Raw genomic sequence first — 21,219 nt, forward strand, 5'->3', positions numbered from 1 at the left:
CATTTATAGTAAGGGTACTGATTTATAAGAGCTAAAATGGAGAAATCTAAAAATATAAATGAGTCTTATAACTTATTGAAATGTCATAAGCGAAATTGTCCAGCCCAGTAGTGTTGAGGTATTTGAAAAGGTACAGAGAAATATTACTGTAAATTACAATGGCCCAGTTCAAGAAGTCCCGAGGCCATTTTTAGGGTTCCGTAGTAAACAAGGAACCCTTATAGTTTCGCCATGTCCGTCCTCGGGTTAATCTCAAGAGACTATTAGTGCTAGAAATCTGTAATTCGTCGTCAAGTTTATTTTACAGTTTTGCATTGTTATTATTATAATCCAAATTACAACAATGCAATAAAAACGTACTTAGGGTTCCGTGAAAAAAGGAAAACAGGATCACTTCGTTGTCTGTCTGTCGAAAACCGTGAATTTGTGGTTACATCACAAAAAATAATTAAAATGTGTTCATGATGAAATAATTAGTATTTTTAATTTTCAAAGTAAGATAACTTAACTATACCAAGTGGTCGTGGGGTATCATATGAAAGGACTTTACCTGTTCATTCTAAAAGATTTTTATTTGTTTTTATGTTTTTGATTTATCGTGCAAAATGTTGTAAAAAAATACCGGAACCCTCGTTGCGCGAGTCTGACTCGCACCTGGCCGGTTTTTTAAAGAAAGAAAGGTTTTTTGGAACTATTTAATTAATGTATTTTATCCATTATCCATTGTACATATTCGAATTATGATTGCAAAAACTAATTAAAATGCATCGCTAAGCATTATTCCAAAGTAAAAAATACACCAGCACGTTCTGGAATTCTGTAAAAAAAATGCCAAAATTATTTATTATACCTACTAACAAATAATTATAATTTTAAAAAGACCTTTTGATAGATAAATTACGATCAGTTTTTCAAATTCTACTTCTTTAAAGAATCTTCTAAAAGCTGTGGTTTCGCTACGAAATTGTCTTACACCTGTATAATAAATAATATTATATCTCATATATTCGGTGTAATGATCTAAACTCACTAAACTTAAAAAAAATAAACACTAAAATACAACTGACTATCTACGTTATTTATACATTACTTCATACTTTTATGGCTTATTTTGAGGTAGGTAGGTACTAAAATGTTTAATTATTTAAGATAGTTATGTATCTAGGTAATTTTTTTTGTTTAATTTTATTGATTTTAAACCAATCTTGTTAGTCAAATAACCAAGAACTACAAGTGCACTTCAGAAAATATTATTGTAACAGTAATTCACAATTTAAACATACAAGATAGATACGGCCAATAACTACAATATTATCAAAAAACTTTAAGCTGTCATGCGTTGGCCTTAATAAAAGGGAATGTTTTATCACCTGATAATAGATGGTCTTCACTCACCACGGACGACAGAGGTGTCACTGCGTGACACTTGCGTTGGAAGAACTACTTCGTGAAATTCGCCTGAATGAATTAAATTAGAATTGTTTGATAATTTGTCTTCAGAAGGAGTAAACGGAGTTATGACATCCATTTCATCTAAAGTTAATTCGGGCAAAGAGTATGGTCTTTCTGTCAGATGTTTTTCTGGACTATCAAAAGACCCCAAACTTTTCACTTCTAATGCGGTGTCAAGATTATCGACCACTGTCGAAACATCATCAAGCATAGTTTTTAAAACAAATTCTTTTACGTCTGTTCTTGTATTTCCAGTTTCTACTAGTAACGGGTTTTCATCTTTATTATTTTCACTTATCAGCAATTCTTTAATAGAATCGACATCCTCACTTAATTTCCCACTATTATTACTTGGAGGTGAAGTTGACTGAAAAGCATCCTCTCGTTTTAATTGCTTTCTTCTTTCGCTTGTATCATAACCTAGAGGATGTAAGTTTGTGGAGCACGGTGGACTGCCATCCATTGACAAATCTATAGAAGTCAGCACACTTTCATCTCTGCTCATAAAATGGCCACTTTCGGGTACTATGTGTATATTTAAAATCGTTTTATTTTTTCGGCAATCATTGTCGCCTTCCATAGAAGTAAAAGATAGTCCATCGGAATCAACTCCCGAAGTGGTAGACGAATTCTTGTTTAAGTTCAATTTATTTCTGATCAAATAGCCCCTTACATGTGCTTGTATTATTGTAGCAGCACTCGATAGAGTCGATGAATCGTCAGTCGATTGAGATAAAGATTTCTCTTCATTTACTGTTTGTAAAACAGTATCCATCCTACTTAGACCTAAAGTTCTACGGTCTTTATTAACATTCATAATTGACATATCATTATCACCCTGAAATCAATAAATATAATTTTGTCCTAAACAACATTTTCCTGTAAAAAATAACTAATACTTGTAATTTAATATTTTGAATGTAATTGATTAATTGATGAGTTCATTACCTTCTCAGTTTTATCTTCGATTAATGAATTGATATCGACGTCAGTAGCATCATCTGTACTTAAAGTTTTGTTTTTAAAAAGGAAATTTCGAAATACTTTCTGTATAGTTATTGCAGCCGTTTCCAAATCCATTGAAGTATTATTTACATGATTTTCCAATTCAATGTTATTTAAGTTCAGTATTTCATCTCCTTCATGAAGTGCTGATGGAGTTGAAGACATAGTTTTGTCTTGTTCTTCGAGAAAATGTGAAGATATCTGGTCTTTATTAGTATTTTCTTCCTCTGTAATAATTGAACTACATAAAGTAATTTCATCCAAATCTGTCGTTTTTTTCAATATTGAAATCTTTATTTATTGCTCGATCTTTCCTCTCTTTTGGTTCATCTATGATGATGGAAATGTTGCTTTTGATATCGTCTTCATTATTTTGCATATTGGCTTTCATCTCGCAGTTTTCTGGATTATCATAATTATTGGGCGATGTTTCGCTTTTAAGATAATCTTCGGTTTTTACTAATGCTACAGTCAAACATTTATTTCCACCATTATTTTCAGTTTCAACAGATTCTAAACATTTTTCTTCGTAATTTGGGAGGGTAAGTTTATCAACCTGGGAATGTATTTGATTTATTTCGATAATTTTTTTTTCATTTGCATTTGTAAATTTTTCTTGCACCTCTTCAATAGTCTCGTTATCGTTCTTAACATCATTGGTTATAATGGATTCATGTGAAGTGGCAGGCAAATCATTATCGCTTGATTTTATTTCCGTGTCTATTTCCGTAAGCTTTACAGGTTCGGATGACAAGGACTTATCTTTTATGTTAACAATAATTTCATGTTCTTCGCCGGCTATATCTTCTTCAGGAATTTTTACTATTTTATCTTTTACATATTGTCTTGCATCTGAATCATTTTTATCGATACTATTATTTTCGTACCCTTCATTGTTACGGTTTTCTGGCTGCTTATCCGTTGGCACTTTTTTATCATAATCTTCACGGCGGCGTGCCGCTCTTTCCCTTATTTTCTTGATAGCCATTGCTACTTTTTGCTCCAAAGTCATAGCACATTTGGGAGCTAAAATAATTATAACATCTGAATACATCTTATCTAAAATAAAAGGAGGTCTTGACTTACTGACTGACTCATCGACCTAAAAACGTACAGAGGTACCCTTTTTAACATAGACAAGAAATAAGGGTGGATTTTTCTAAATTCCCACGGGATAGCGAATACTTTATAATGTTTTTTTTGTCAAGAGAAGCCAAGGGCAATTTTTAGGGTTCCGTACCTCAAAAGGAAAAACGGAACCCTTATAGGATCACTTTGTTGTCTGTCTGTCTGTCTGTCCGTCTGTCTGTCAAGAAACCTACAGGGTACTTCCCGTTGACCTAGAATCATGAAATTGGGCAGGTAGGTAGATCTTCTAGCTGACATTTTGGGAAAAATCTGAAAACCGTGAATTTAGGGTTATTTCACACAAAAAAAATTAAATTGTGGTCATGAACTAATAATTAGTATTTTCAACTTTCGAAGTTAGTGACTATATCAAGTGGGGTATCATATGAAAGGTCTTCACCTGTACATTCTAAAACAGATTTTTTATGCATCATAGTTTTTGAATTATCGTGCAAAATGTCGAAAAAATACGACTGTAGTACGGAACCCTCATTGCGCGAGCCTGACTCGCACTTAGCCGGTTTTTTTTAATAAATTCAACTTTTTAACACAGTTCTTAAAAGTACTTACTGGGACCGTCTCTGATTTCTATCAGTCTCTGCATGTGGTTAGCACAAAATGAGTAAACATCAGGAGGATTACACTTAAGAACATCTTTTGCAAGCCCTTCCATCACCTCAACGAGTCCAGGAGGCATTTTAGGCACGGGAGCCGTATACATTCGCGAACTTTTAACACTCATCTTCACTAAAAGTCAAAATTAGATTTTAACATAGAACGTAAAATTTACTAAAAATGTTTTCACTTACCTTAGTATTTCGCGATCTTGTCGTATTGCGGGAAAATTAAATGTCGATATCAAAACGTGATGTTAGTACTCCGGTAGCTATGACGATAGCTTGAACTTGATTAAATAAGCGTCTGGTATCGATTCTTTACATGCCAGGTTCGTTGCACTCTAATAACCAAATATTTTAATTCTTGTTGACAATCTGCAATTTATCAAGTTCTTCAACGTGAAATTGTTGTATGAAGTAGCCTTAATATACTTAATATCAAGGATCATAAAATATTTTGCTGCACAAAAAGTCGATAAAATAAATAATCAATTAATTTAATTACTTTAAATAAGCATTTATTATGTTCTTTATTTAATTTGTTTATAAATCTTCTCTATCTGTAAATGTCGATACCTATAGGTATAGGTGCCTTAATTAACATTTATTACACAATAATGAACGTTTTATGCTACTGCTTTTTACCATTTTGCCGATCACGTTTTAGCAATTATTAATTTTTGATTTTTTATGTGACGAACTAGTCTTAACTTCAAATTAAAATTATGATAATAAATTACAGTTATTCTAGATTTGTTTGTTATGTATCGCAGACATAAACAAGCAGGACTATTATTTTTATTAATTACTATGAAAAGGAAGCGTTCATTCCAATATACATTATAAACTACCTTTCATAAAATAGTAGTTTCACGTAGGTATAAGTTTTTCATTGCGCTTGCACAAACTTTTAGGATTCATAGGATTCATAATGAAAAAAAAACAAAAGAAAATTAAACAATAAAAATAATAATCGTAAACCGATTTTGAATATACCTGCAATTGTTATGTACCTATAAAATTCAGTTGTATATTGATTCCAAAAATCTTAATTTCAACTTCATAATGTCATCGCATGGATTTGAAAATAAGTAAAACGTAAGCTCAAGTAAGCTCGGCGCTAATGGTTACGAATTAAATTTATTTTCTTACAGTTTTGTGGTATAAGAATTATCAAAGTTTTCATTATATTTGTGTTTTTATTTTTACCCAAGTACACATATTTTACAACACAATTATCGTTTACGTTAACCTAAATAATTAATAACCATAAAAATATTTTTATTAAAAGAAATAGATTATAAATCAAATATATTCGAATATTTGAAACAGCTGTTTCGAACAGAAATGAAATGAATGCGAAAATGGCTCGTGTATGCGATATGCGTCACGCAGTATGCGCCGTGCGCGAAGGACCGCGGCAGAGCCCAGCTCGCGCCCTACAGGGTAAACAATGCAATTCTTGTGACAATTTTTTATTTTCATACTGTGTACTATAATATTAATTTATATATGTATAAGATCATATAATTTGCAATTTCAATACATTTTACATAACAAACATGTCCATAGTGTACATACATACAGGCGCTGGGCGGCCGCGGCCCGGGCGGCGCGTCGTACATACTATATACAGAGGCGCGGGCGGGCACCGTCCGCGCCGCTCTACTAGTGATGATAGAAAAATTAATAGCTACAGCAATATCATACAAATTAATGACTATTTCCTTACAAATTATTATATCAACTACGGCATCGCTCTACATATGCTCGCTCTCAATATGATCCGTTACAGTGTAGTCTGACACCGAGCCGTATGCGCGATACATGAATATTCTCGGTTCGCTGTTCGATCGTCGTGTCCCACCCCGCAGCTATGTATAAAAACCACACTGCTATAAATTTATAATAAATAAATGCCTATTTACACTATGTATCTATACAAAATGATAGTACTTCGAAAAAACATTTCTGTATTCAGCATCTAGTTAAACATAATTCCATAGAACATAGTGGCGGCGGGCGCGCCGCAGGGCCGCGCCGCGCGCCGCGCCCGCCCCGCGCTCTACTCGAAGTACACCTACCAATTTATCTAGGTATTGTTTTGTACAAACATGTTCAGCCGGAAGCCAGTGCCCGATTAATACAATTATCGGTGATCAAAAATGCAATACAAACGATCACGCATCGACAGTAATACGTACAACTTTTCAACTTATCAAACAATTTAACAATATTAAAAATCCTAAAGTAATCTATATAATATCCTACGTAAACGAATACAAAAATACTAGTACAATAATGACGGTGCATTCGGGACGCGGACGCGGGGAGCGGCCAGCGGAGCGGTCGGTGGATCCGCCCGAACGAACGAATCATTAGAGGTATAAAAAATTAATAACGTCATTAACAAAAATGTAATCGAATAGAAAATATGAATACATAAGTGAAAATAAAATGGATCGCATTATCTAGCAGGTGGAAGGACATCACTTGGCGAGCGCGGCGCCGGCGACCGCCTGCTGCCGCTTGTGGCCGATCTCCATCTCGCCCAGCCGCTTCCACAGCTCGTCGCGCTCCTTCTCGCGCTTCTTCTCTCTGCGGACAAGACACGCGTCAGACTGGGCCGGCCACACGACGCGCGCGGCGACGCAACGCGATACTCACTTCTGCCGCTCCGCCTTGTAGCTGGCGGTGAGCTCGTCGAACAGCTTGGAGTTCATCTCCATGAAAGTCTTGAGCACGTTGTACACCAGCGTGACGATGGTCTGGTTCCAGTGCTCCTTGCTCATCCGGTACAGCGCCGGGAACATGATGGGCATGATCACCTGGTTGTTCTCCTCCATCAGCGACAGGATGTATTCGTTGTTCCAGTAGTACAGCGCCCGTTCCGCTACCTGAAACCGTGTTGTTCATATCGTGAAAAATTGACGCCACTTAATCAAAGATCTATAGAGCATAGTTTTGGCTTTGCTCAGACTAAGGGTGCCTGTCACTAAAGCGGAGCGGAGCGGAGATCTGTATAGTTGACCAATTAGTTTTATCAGATGGCGGAATAATTCTGTCTCGCTTTAGATCCAAAATAAAGTCTGAGCAAAGTCAAAGTATGCTCTATAGATTTCACATATGTGGCGGTTATAGTTATAAAAAAACCGGCCAAGTGCGAGTCAGGCTCGCGCAATGAGGGTTCCGTACTACAGTCGTATTTTTTCGACATTTTGCACGAAAATTCAAAAACTATGATGCATAAAAATAAATAAAAATCTGTTTTAGAATGAACAGGTGAAGACCTTTCATATGATACCCCACTTGATATAGTCACTCACTTCGAAAGTTGAAAATACTAATTATTAGTTCATGACCACAATTTAATTTTTTTTTGTGTGATCTAACCCTAAATTCACGGTTTTCAAATTTTTCCACAAATGTCAGCTATAAGATCTACCTACCTGCCAAATTTCATGATTCTAGGTCAACGGGAAGTACCCTGTAGGTTTCTTGACAGACAAGACAGACAGACAGACAGACAACAAAGTGATCCTATAAAGGTTCCGTTTTTCCTTTTGAGGTACAGAACCCTAAAAAGGAAACTGTTGACAAATTAAAAAGATCCTCTGAGTAATGAGCGTGTTATAAATATTTACCAAAGGAGTTTCACTTCTTTCGCATGTACGCAATGGATACAGACAACCAAATTTTAAATTAGAATATACATTGATATAAGAAAATCAATTATTTACCTGGAAATGTGGACTGGATACGCATTTTGCAATTTGTCTAAATAGTGGCTCTTGGATTTTAGCAAATTGTGCTGGTTCAATAACGTCCAAAATCTCCTCAATCTCCCCAAGGAACATAACCTGAAACATTGGCACGTTATAAATCTTAAACTAAAAGTTTGCCAATTGCCAGCTTACTGAGTGACGTCGGTGTTTTGATCACACATCAACGGTCAGGGGACAAGTTATAGCAATAGTCTGTAGAGACATTATCTGCATGTACTGTAGATCCATTCAGTAACATACAGACGGCGGTATACACTGACCTCTTTCTGCGAGCAGGTCTTTGGCCAGAACTTGAGCAGGCCGCGCACCACGGGCTCGGTGAGCGTGGCGTCCTTCTCCAGGAACTGCACCACGCAGTAGGCGAGCTGCGCGTGGTACAGCGACAGGCACTTCACCTTGTGCAGCGGCAGCAGCACCTTCACCAGGAACTGTTTGTGCTCGCTCTTCAGCGGCAGAGCGAACCCGTTTATTATACTGCGAACGAGGACCCCTCGTTAACGTGTATACAAGATATTATGGCTACATTCATCATGATTTCATACCTTCACAGTTATTAGGGTTCCGTACCTCGAAAGGAAAACCGGAACCAAAGGAACTGATCACTTCGTTGTCTGTCTGTCAAGAAACCTAGAGGGTACTTCCCGTTGACCTAGAATCATGAAATTTGGCAGGTAGGCAGGCCTTATTGCACACGTAAGGAGAAAAATCTGAAAACCGCAATTGTGTGGTTACATCACGAAAAAAAATTAAAATACATATGTTCATAACAAGTAATTTCCAACTTTTAAAGTAAGATTACTTAGTACAGTAAATAAAGCCGTTTTTTGGTCAACCTCGCACTAAATTTCCGATCCAATTTCTTTTTTTTTAGGTTAAGGGTCACTTACTGACCATAAAATCACAAAATGCTGACAGATCCAGGTGGAGCTTCGATCGCAATCTTGAAGGAAAGTTTTTGGCCGATATCTTGAAAACTATCCACTTTAGGGCAAAAATTATATAGACTATTATTGTAGAGAGTAAAATTTTGTAGAGAGTAAAATTTTGCATCTTTTGTTTCCTGTAAACTTTTTTGTAAAACTTACCTAACCCTTAGCCTAAAAAAACAAAGAAATTGGATCGGAAATTTAGTGCGAGGTTAAATGCTCTATTTACTGGACTATACTATACCAAGTGGTAATCAAATATCGATAAATCAAAAAGTATTATGCATAAAAATAAATAAAAATCTGTTTAAGAATGTACAGGTAAAAGCTCTAATTGAAAATTGAAAATACTAATTGTTAATGAAGACATTTTAATTTTTTTGTTATGTAACCATAAATTCACGGTATTCGGATTTATTCCTTTACTTGTGCTATAAGACCTATCTACCGGAAAAATTTAATGATTCTAGGTCAACGGGAAGTACCCTATAGGTTTTCTTGACAGACAGACAACGAAGTGATCTTATAAGGGTTCTTTTTTTCCTTTTGATTTACGGAACCCTAAAAATAATTATAGTGTTCACGAATAAATTTATTTACTGAATCACATATAGATGGCGCAGTCCGTCATTAACTTGCAGTGTTTTACATAATAGTGTTAGGAATAACTTGTACCTACGATGGTACGAAACCCTTCGTTTGCGAGTCCGACTTGCACCTGACCGGTTTTTAGGGTTCCGTAATTTAACTAAATAGGCATGCGCTCGATTGCAATCACAACAAATAGTAAATATGCAGTGTAAGGTAGAGCGCGCCTGCTTAGAAAGTACCTATTCACTTTTTTTGAAGATCCTAATATTGTAACTGACGGGGAAAACGGAATCCGGAAGGCCCCGCACTTCTAGCAGTGCAATACGTAAAACAAACAAGTTAAACCTGAGCTTGATATACATGTAATGTACTAACATAATATTACTGGAAGTAAGCCTAGAATACCTAGTGAAGTGAACTAAGAGGATTAACTCGCTTATTCCAAGTAAACAAGATTTGGCAAGTTTTGTCATCGCAACTAATGTAGAACTACATATCTTCATATCTCTGAAGGTTTTTTAGTTTTTACCAATAGTTAGCAGTTTTTAAAGTTCCGTACCTCAAAAGGAAAACAGAACCCTTATAGGATCACTTTGTTGTCTGTCTGTCTGTACCTAGCGGGTACTTCCCGTTGACCTAGAATCATGAAATTCGAAAACCATGAATTTATGGTTACATCCTGAAAAAATAAATTAAAATGACGTTCATGAGCAAATATTAATATTTTCAACTTTTAAAGTAAGATTAATATACCAAGTGGGGTATCATATGAAAGGGCTTTACCTGTACATTCTAAAACAGATTTTATGCATAACAGTTTTTGATTTATCGTACCAAATGTCGAAAAAATACGACTGCAGTACGGAACCACGGCGGTTCATTACGGAGCACGAATCATATACGCCATGTAATATGAACGTAACATGTTACGGAACGTTAGTACTATTATATCTTCTGTGACGTAACATAGTACTGTACACAAATCAATCACACACAGTAGTATCACTGTACACAAATCTCTCAAGACAAGATCTTTTTAATAACTGTAAAAAGATAGCAATACTTCCAGGATGGTCAAGTAAATATTTAGTATAGTAATTCCCGACGTCTGTCCGTCTGTACGCTTAGATATTTTAAGCTACCAACGGATTTTAACGCGGTTTTCATCAATACATAGAAATGAACCAATTTGGCTGAAATTTGGAATGGAGATAATATTATACCCTGGATTATAACACATAGGCTACCTTTGATCTCGTAAAAAACCCATGGTTTCCGCGGGGTTTTGAAAAACCGAAATTCACGTGTTATGAAGATTCAGGAAGTGTTCCTGGTGCCGTGCAAGGACTTCATGATTGGACTCAAGTCTCAACTCGTCAACCCTGATGATGCAGGATTCAGGAACTGCGAATGGTGCAATATTACTTTAGGTACCAAGCATAATGTGCTTTAGCCCAATTTTGCAATGCGATGCGCTGCAGCCCACCGCGGCTGCAATGTGCGTGAGCCTTAATAGTAAAAATTGAACGATTGAATGTTAAAACAATAATGATTCTTACCTTCCAAGTATTTCTAGAAGTTCACCCACGCCGTTAAAATGTTCTGTCTCATAGACAAATCTAAGGAAGATGTTGTTGATTTGTTTCCGTATGAAGGCGCGGAGGCCCAAAAACTTCCCGTAAATGCGATGCAGCACGGTCTTCAAGAAGTCGCGCTCGCGCGGGTCTTCCGAGTCGAACAAGTCTAAAAGCTGTAACAAAACAATTCTTAGAGAGCACTCATTTTTCACAACTGAGAACTATTTTAGATGTTATTAGTAAAATGTACTCCGAAAGAGCCATAGTAGGTAAACCATACCATTTTGGATTTGGATCGGTCTAGAATACAAGCATTCTTATAGTCGCGTCTGACCTACTAGCAAGTGCGTGTATTGTACCACGTGCTCGTGTACTGTGTACAAATGTAGCACTCACAGTGATGCAGATGGCGAACGCGGGAAATGCTATTAGACGCGTCTTGCGGTTAGCTTCAAGAACGACTATTAAATTGGCGCGGACTGTACCAGTGCCAGATTTACCTATAGTGCAGGGTATGCAAGTTATGCAACGCACACGATCTCAGGGGCCTCTAAGAAGGGGGCATCAAGCGCCATCAAATTCAACTAGGGTTAAAATAGGGGTTTGAAATTTGTTTAGTCTAAGCGGACGAAGTCGCGGGAATAAGCTAGTATAACTATAAGTTTCTATTCTGATCGTGCGCCTACTCAGGGACGCCAGGGTATTGATTGCACCCGGGCGCTACATGGGCTAGAGCCAGCCCTGGCTTTTACTGAAAATACTATATCCCGATTCAATCTTTTAGTGGCTGAGAAGTAAACTGCGGATCCGCGCAGCTAGTCGATTACGGAAAAGCGACATCAATCATTGATACAATCTCAATTGTTGCAATATAGGCTGAATTCATGGTATTTTAGATTTTGGCCAATAGCGAAAGAGTGTTAGCCAATCAGAAGTGATTGTAAACGTTACACAGTAGCTGTCATATTACCGTAATCAAGCTGCAGCTGCTCGATTGCGGGAAAACTGCATCAATCATTATTACAATCGCAATCGTTGTGACTGGCTAAATTTATGGTATTCTTGTTGCAACAATACTAAATACATTTTAGCAAATAATGAGCGAGCATCAACCAATCAGATATGATTGCAATCGTGACGTTGTAGCTGACATTCCACCGCATACGAGCCGCAGATGTATGGGACAGTGACGGAAAAATGTAGCAGTGGCCCAAGATATTTTGTTATTGCGACGCGTCTGGCGCGTTCTTCTGTGGCGTAAAAAAACTTGAGGTATTTATGGTCAAAATGAAATTTTATCGAACAATAACGCAGGCCCCACCTTCCTTACATGAAGGCTTATATGAAGCTCTGCTGTAATATGAGTATACAGAGAAGCGGGCAAGCATTAAGTATGTAGTTGGCAGGTACAAATATAAATACAAACTACATAATATTGAAGTTCAATTTCACTATGTGGCCTACATTGTTTGAATACCGCGCGAAGCAATGCCAGTTGCTAATTAATATTATCAGAAATAGAATCGTTTCAAAACAATCTAAAAGAAAAATATCTTGACACCAAGTACTATTTCGCCGTAATGTATTTTTGTATAGTTAAGAATAAAATATAACGGCACATTTGTAACCACGCCTTTTGAGTGTAATCAAACTGTAGTATAGGTTATAACCAGAAACGGACTACGAACATCTAACGAGGCGCTGCGTCAGGGTATGTGGGGAGAAGTAGCGTCTTACAAGTCTTCTTCCACCTTAAGAAGAACATAATATCTGAGAAACTTCTCTGCGTGATATTTGAATTTCATAGTTTTAAATCAGTTGTAATTATTTGCTCGAACCACCTCACTTCATATTATTAAAGACGCCTACTCACGACACTGAGGCAGGGGTGATTTAGGATGACAAAATGGGGAGGATTCTAGATTGCCTCCTAAACATGTCGTGTGTAGGGTCATTCTAGGTCGGATTCTAGATAGGCCCTCATCATCCCATGCGCCGCAGGAGAATCGGGCGCAGGCGAGCTGCGCATGACCGCCGCTTGCCCCCTTGAATAGGACCTCCGGGTAATAGACACGGGGAGTCTATTGCCCGCAGGAGAACAGGTCCTTGAGTTGGAAGGCAAGCCCTTGTCCCCGGTAAGCCTAAAACTGAGTTGGGGACCCCATTAAGTCCAAGAGCTAGGCCTGCTTTGGCGGGAGCCGTTAGCTAGGTTGCAGTCGAATACATTCGTGTCCCTGTGCCTAGCAACAACGGATGAGACAGAACACCGTGGGGTTTTAGTCGGTAAGAGTCCGACATAACCACCGCACCTCCCCGAGCGCGGTGGAATCCATGAGGATTTCCCCACGTTAAAAAAAAAAAAAAAAAAAAAAAAAGGTCGGATTCTAGATAGGCCGGCAGAAGCAGAAGCAGATATGCCTCGATGCCCTCTAGATTGGGGCAACCGACCTGCCGCCCTGCACGTGTGTAGGGCCGTCGCTCGGCCCGATTTCTTTTGTCAGTTCTCTTCCACTTAAACGTTGGTGTTCGACGCTCCGACACGAGTTTTCTTTCACGTCCGCACACGCACTGAGTGGCAGACCCGTGTGTAGGGACCGGCCTAGATTGCTTTGAACCTAGCTGCCTCCTAGATTGGCCCTGCTAGTGCCGTGAGTAGAACTCTTAAGTAATGATGTAGTCTTAAATAAATATAATATGCTAAGCTGTTAAATAGATTGAAGTTTTACACTTCTTCTAAATATTCTTCTTTTCGAATACACATTAGCTACATAGACCATTAGTTTTCTTTTATTATATGTACTTGCTGCCCCGGCGAACTTCGTACCGCCTAACAGTCGATTCAAATTATTAAAATTTTTCTTTCCATAAGAACCATCCTCGTACTTCAAGGAATATTATAAAAAAGGAATTAGCGACATAGGTTCAGCTGTTCTCGAAATTTGCGATCAGCAACACATTTAGCGATTTATTTTTATATATAGAGAGAGATATTACAATGAATACAAAGACTAAGGGGTTAAAAGGGGTTAGGCCATAGTCTACCACACTGGCTCAGTGAAGATTGGCAGACTTCACACAGCTTTGAGAACATTTTGGAGAACTCTCAGGCGAGTAAGTTTCCTCAAGATGTTAGTTATCCTTTACCATGAAAGCAAGTGATATTTAATTGCTTAAAACGCACATAGCTCCAAAAAGTAAAAAAAGTTTACCTGCAATACAAATTTCTGGTCAATGACCTTCTTGCCAATAGTAGGTTGAAAGTCAGTGGACTCAAGGAAGCGCAGGAAAAACTCGTAGACTAGTTGGAGGTGCGGCCACGAAGCCTCCAATGTCGGGTCGTCTTCTTCTGGGTCAAAATCAGGATTTTCACTCGGTGGCAGGGTGCGGAACAAGTTGGCCGATATCTAGATACATACAAGCATATGTTATATAAGTTGTTATATAATCCACTAAAGGATTATTTTCATGTCAAGCACAAATATGGACATATACAGCTAGATAAGGGGTGCAGTGTGCCATTACAAAATGAATAGGCTACTTGACAATTTTTTTAAGTTGGTCTTAAATGGTTAATATTTGTCCTATTATATCAAAAAAATTAACACTATATTTTTTTGCGCCCTAAAAACCGTAAAACTTTAATTTAAAAAAATATTTTTCTTAGACAGGTGAAAACACTGTCGGCCATGTTTGGCCGATAGATTATCTGTGCTCTGACGTCATGCATTTGTAAACAACAGTATAACCCTGTGGTTATACTGTTGTTTACAAATGCATATACCCTCCATATATATAACCCTGTGGTTATACTGTTGTTTACAAATGCATGACGTCAGAGCACAGATAATCTATCGGCCAAACATGGCCGACAGTGTTTTCACCTGTCTAAGAAAAATATTTTTTTAAATTAAAGTTTTACGGTTTTTAGGGCGCAAAAAAATATAGTGTTAATTTTTTTGATATAATAGGACAAATATTAACCATTTAAGACCAACTTAAAAAAATTGTCAAGTAGCCTATTATTCTTTGTACTAATTCCAAGCGTCCCAACAAGCTTACCAGGAATTAAAATTGACACTTTATATCAAATGCTCTTTGTGTTGACACTATATTGACAGATGTCTCATCACCACTTAGTTCTGAGCAGTATTAGTAGAGGTCAGTGATGTCAAGCCAGATCTCAGATATAGCTACACAATATATTTATCAACAGAATAACACTACAACTGTCAAAATGTTTATGTAATATTGGGCAGTGCACTAAAACCTCAATTTATAAAAAAATATAATTATCAGTAATCAGTTACATAATTTTACAATGGTTACAAAGTTGCAGTTATATACTAATAAATTTACATAATGTACTAAAAAAAATAACTTTGTAAATGTATTTTAAAAATGTAACTTTGCATTACAATATGCCCACAGAAACATCAACATACTTATTGCCACTACCAAACTGACAATAAGAAAATTACCTACTACCATAAAATATGTTCATTGTACTTGCATCACAGGTGTATTGTTTTTATGAATTAGTGATGAATAATTGTATATAATATAATATATTATGCTAATTTGTAAATGAAGATTTATAAGTGGAAGTGCTTTGTACGTGCACATGAACAAGAATATAATAAAAAAATTTGAATTTAGCAAATAATATGAGCAGGTATATTTCGAAGTGTTCATGTTGTGAATGTGTAGGATTTTAAAATAAGAGATTTTACTAAAAGATATTTTAAACAAATGATTCCAGGCATTTTTTATTATCTGAACATACCCATACATACATACATACATAGTATTTAGACCAGTATAGCCATACATAGTATGGCTATACTGGCCCAGGCCTGGTGTACTATCAACTGTAAACTGGCAACTGGTCACCTCAAATTTCACTTTATACTATGTATTCTGTACACTGCAGTGTCACAGTTCAAATTTGAAAAAGCATGTACACAATCATTTGCGCGTTTGGTACCCTCGTAACTTTAGTTTTAAGTACATATTAATTATCACCACTATATCATCTTACAAATAAGAACTTTGACAATCAGGAAGCGTAATATTTTACCTATTCTGAATAAATTATTTGATGAGTTTGAGTTTATTATTTACCTGAAGGAAACAATTTTTTCCTTCATCATATAAATTTTTTAAACTGGGATAATGCTGGTACAGTTCACAACAGTCACTGGTAGGCGTCAAATGTTTTTTCTTTCTTACTTCTCTACTTTTCATTGATTTCACACCTAATATTTGACATATCGTCAATTCAGACTCAAACCAAGAGTTCCCTCACTCTAGTTCACTCTAGTACCGGTTGCCAGTCCACAGTCAATATGATACATTGCTGAATTTTTTTTATTTTTTATTTTTTAATGAATATTAGCCATGTTAAATGACTAATATTCCCCTTTCCTCTCCAACTAAGCGTAAAGCTTGTGCTAGGAGTAGGTACGGCAATAGTGCAACGGGCGGGGTTTGAACCGTCGACCTTTCGGTTTTCAGTCCACTCCTGTACCCGTTGAGCTATTGAGGCTATTTAATTAAATACGAACCATCACCTTTCCTGAGCGACATGCACTACCATCCATACTAATATTATAAATCTGTGTCTGTCTGTCTGCCAGCTTTTCACGGCCAAACAGTTTAACCAATTTTGATGAAATTTGGTACAGAGTTAGCTTACCTCCCGGGGAAGGACATAGGCTACTTTTGATCCCGGAAAGAACAAAGTTCATTTCAAATTTTTAAAAAACTAAATCCACGCAGACGAAGTCGCGGGCATCCTCTAGTAACACATAAGTTACACTTGCCTCTGCATGCAATTTGCGTTACTCACGCCATTAGCACATCAAAGCATTCACACAAGGTAATGTGCAACAAACACCATGTGCATGCGGTATCACATAACGCATGTGAAATGTGAATGAATTGGTGTGCTAAAGGCGTTAAGGGTGGTTTCAGACTAACGCTTTCTCTGCATGTTATTCATTACGGCGTGTTCGCTCAAGCCAGTGGGTCATTCAATAGCAATAATTATTTATTATTGGCATCTTTCGCGTCTTGCGCATATAAATGCTCATAAGCGCATCTACGCTTGTACGAGTAACGAGATGCGCGTGTGACAAAAGGCACACGTACAAAATCAAACTTATACGCCAAATAAAACACTAATCTGAAACCATCTGAAGCTGTGAATGATAGTTAAAATAAATACCATTTTGATGATCTCTGGATAAACTGGTTCAGTGAGCACTCCACGGCCGCCAGTGATGTACTCTACAAGCTCATTTAGTGAAGCACGTTTAATCTCTTTCCCCTTCAGGTCGGCCACAGGGTCCATGAAGTCAAAAGCCACACAGCACTGCCGCAGTTTACGGATAAATAGTTCCTCCTGCTCACTACTTGGAACATCTGCAAAAAAGAGCATTTTAAATATTACATTCCTAATTTTATCCACGTTATTTTACCATTTAAATACCAGTAGCCCTGCAGTAAGTAATTAATTTACTGTTATTTATATTATACCCATTGTAGTAATAATATCTCCCATCAGCCTTAGGTAACTTCAATTCAAGTTGATAACATTAGTAAATGAAATAAACAGGTCTGATAGATAGACCAAAAAATTAACTTGGTCTCATTACATTACTATAAAAACTTAAGCGTACAGTACGCGGCCGAAAGTGATGAACATCAGCCTTTAGAATGGACATTTCATCTTTGTAGAGCATTGTCTCTGTCACTCATACCCATACGAGTCTGTCTAAACAACCGAGACAGTGCTCTACAAATCTGCTGTCTCCTTCTAAAGATCGATGTTCATCACTTTTAGCCGCATACTGTACATAATAATGTACCCAGGATTTGAGTAGTGATTATACTAGTCCTATGCTGCCATTGCTCAATGAACCCAGACCATCAGAGCTACGCTATGAAAATTAAGTAATTCTATTGGCCAGTTCCACACCCATTCTTTATCATGCATCTTTGCTAAGCTCCAGTGGATAGGCCCAAATATTGCAGCTCATTAACCTGTAAGTTTTTGTACAATAATGAGGCCACAGTATTAAAAATTACACAGCTTACTGCAAACCAAAGTTAAGTTAGAATATTTCTCAGATATATAAATGTAAATAACTAACGGAGACAGCAAAATACCAAACTAAATTTAACAAGGAGGTTTTGTCACCTAACCAATTATATTAATGTAGTCATAGGTCAACAGTTGTATGTATTTTTTGACAAAAATAACAACTATTAATTATTTAGGACACTGGAATTAATAAGGCACTGGACATTGTGGGACTGGACATAATAGGACACTGGATACTTTAGTATACTAGACATTCTAGTACACTAGACATTGTCAGCCTGGATAATGCCTAGATGCAAATAACAAGGTTTATTTTTCATTTCAGCTATTTATAACCTGTAACATACCTATAATAATTTATAGTTAAATAAATAATAGATGTTTAAGTAAAAACGGAGTGTTGTACTTTTTGATATAATTAATAATAGTCACTATTGCTTAAACCAAAGTCCCTGTCCCACCTTTGCTTGCAATGGTAGTCTCTGAGACTGTTTAATGATTTTCATGTAGTTTTCACCAACAAATAGACTGACACTGCAAGGTTTAGGTGTATATTTATAGAGGTTTTGTGCAAGTTGGTCAAACTATGATGACAAGTATTGATAGATGCCAAAAGTTATGCCACTTATATGTTGGTGCATATTGGGTAAACTGTTGTATGAAATAATGTGGAGTTGTTTCTCACACACGCAGGTATTAAAAAAACACACTTACGTCTCTCCTCTAAAAATTATTCACACAAACAATTAAAAATACAAGCTAAAAATCTGTGATTAGATTTGGCTACCCATGCAAAGTTTGGACTGCTAGTTTGCCAATTAAATCATTGTTTCTTAATTACATATTATAAGTGAATTAAGTACAGTACACCTTTTCCCAAATAAAATTAATTTATACTAAATAAACAAACTGTTGTAAAGTATGTTACATGGAGGATATTTCCAAGAATCATATACAGGCTGAATATAATCTTAGCTTGAAAGTTATAATCATCATACTTCAACAATCACTAATTATTCTGATTGGCTGAACTTATAGATTTCTTTCAGTAACTGTGCATTTCAATCCATATGAATAATAATAAATGGGAAATTGTGTGTGTCCATCGGTCTGCCAGCTTTTCATGGCCTACGCGCTTAACAGATTTTGAAGAAATTTGGTACAGAGTTAGCGGAGTCCCAGTGATGGACATAGGCTATTTTTATCTAGAAAAATAAAAGAGTCCCCACAGGATTTTTAAATAACCTATATCAATGCAGACCTTTTTCTGCATTAATATACACAGGCATCATCTAGTATTTATATAATTCTAAGCCTACACACCTTTACAAGAACATTCCATATCATTTGTATATAACTTTTAACCATTATCAAAGTATTTTTGTAGTTGATATTTACATTTTATGTGACTTGACTGGATGGTACATGATGTCCAACATTAAAAGGGCTGAATAAAAAGAAGTATGGCACTTGGCAGTTAAGTTATACAGCACAACACACCTGTTATTGGTTTTAAACTGAATCCCACTGGAATGCTAAATCAGTGATATGAATTTGCTGACTATGGATTAATTGTCTCATCAGAGCAAGGCTCAAGCCAATTTAAAATGTCATTTTTATTTTCTATGCCAAACATGTTAACAAATATCTGTTTTTTAAGATTTACTAAACAATTCTCTCATACAAAAAAACCTAGCATTAATATTTTATACTTAAGTAAGATTCAATTTTTACTTTAAATGTTTTTTTTTTTGCCGTTTTTTTAAATAATAGCAAGTGCAAGCTCCGGCTTACCTTTTAGCAGAGGCAGAGCCTGGAGCTCGACGTCCTGCGTGTTGCGGTAGCGCGAGGATCCTTGAGACTTCTTAGTCTTTTTCTTCAGCGATCGCTTTGCGAAAGGGTCAATCCTATCCACAAACGTTCCCGAAGACATTTTGCTAGTATAAAAGTGTCCGATGTGACAAACGGTCGAGAACGATCAATGGAAATCTTGTTTTGATTCGGATAAATTCATGTTCCACTCCGATGTAGGTATCAAACGCGCACTTGGGGCAAAGTCGCAGCAAAATATTAGAGCCTAAACAAACATTCCTTCGTCACACATGACGGTAATGGAGTGGTCACACTCAGGCCATCCTTTAATACACTAAGAATCCACAACAGTTACGTAATTTTAAACCTTCTTTATCACCAAAACGACACAATAATTAAATAGAATAATTCCATTCACAAAATTCAGTTTTATTTTCTGAGGCGTGTCACTAATACCAGAAGGCAGAAGTCACATATACATGCAAGCCTCGTGTAATATCAGCCGGTCAGTCGATGACAATATAATTTCCCCACAATAATCGTCGAAATATTCAAAGATTTAGCAATATTAACACGGAAAACGTCAATTTTAATCAAAAATTGTCCTCCTCAGATATGGTACAAATCTAAAACGGCAATGACACAGAGCAATTTTTAACACCAAAAATCTATCACCGTATTCTCGCCATCGCTCACCATCCGTTTCGATTCAGACAGCGAAACAAGACGCATTTTATTGTTAGGCACAAGAATATACCGATAGATTGCACTTTCACAATGAAATTTATATATCTCAGCGTCTTTTTCCAGCTAGAGCAAACGATCAATTTACAAAAGCTTTACAGCAAGATAATCATCACTGGTTTTGCTGCGAAAACGCTAGCACTCAGAAGTACCTATTTCTGAAAATAGATGGAGATATAAAAATGTTCAGATTGTCAGTAAACGCACTTTTAACATCCATCTTAAAATGCAAATATATAATTTATGTAAAAAGTTATCATTAAATTATACTATAATTTAAACATTCAATCAAATTTATATTTCTCCCAATATTATATTAAAACGAACTTAGATTTTCAAACGGAAATGGTTTTTCCACTCAAGACTGCAAATGAGAAATTAAAATTATAGATGCGTTCAGAATAATTTGTGACACAAAAATTAAAGTTTTAAGAATATCTATAAAAATAGCTGTAGATAAATAAAAAAAACAGCGAC

The 21,219-nt window shown here is 36.4% G+C and overlaps 1 protein-coding gene and 1 pseudogene across 1 annotated transcript; both read right to left on the minus strand.

The window, feature by feature from the left end:
- Positions 1-694: 694 nt before the first annotated feature.
- On the minus strand, positions 695-4,551 carry LOC117990825 (uncharacterized; annotated as a pseudogene).
- Positions 4,552-4,683: 132 nt separating this feature from the next.
- On the minus strand, positions 4,684-20,944 carry wdb (serine/threonine-protein phosphatase regulatory subunit widerborst). Its single transcript, XM_034978436.2, has 8 exons — positions 19,981-20,944; positions 17,308-17,504; positions 14,291-14,485; positions 11,064-11,254; positions 8,248-8,461; positions 7,943-8,062; positions 6,870-7,099; positions 4,684-6,800 (listed from the first exon to the last, which is right to left on the minus strand). Exons 1-8 carry the CDS (start codon positions 20,117-20,119, stop codon positions 6,692-6,694), a joined length of 1,395 nt encoding a protein of 464 aa, XP_034834327.1. The 5' UTR covers positions 20,120-20,944; the 3' UTR covers positions 4,684-6,691.
- Positions 20,945-21,219: the final 275 nt, after the last annotated feature.

This window comes from Maniola hyperantus, chromosome 18 (assembly GCF_902806685.2).
Source record: "Maniola hyperantus chromosome 18, iAphHyp1.2, whole genome shotgun sequence".
NCBI lineage: Eukaryota > Metazoa > Arthropoda > Insecta > Lepidoptera > Nymphalidae > Maniola > Maniola hyperantus.

Coding starts and splice junctions, on each gene's coding strand:
- wdb (XM_034978436.2), bottom strand. CDS start 20,119: ATGTCTTCGGGAACGTTTGTGGATAGGATTGACCCTTTCGCAAAGCGA. Junction 8,462..11,063: donor CTTCTAGAAATACTTGGAAG/GTAAGAATCATT, acceptor CCTCGTTCGCAG/TATAATAAACGGGTTCGCTC. Junction 6,801..6,869: donor TACAAGGCGGAGCGGCAGAA/GTGAGTATCGCG, acceptor TCTTGTCCGCAG/AGAGAAGAAGCGCGAGAAGG.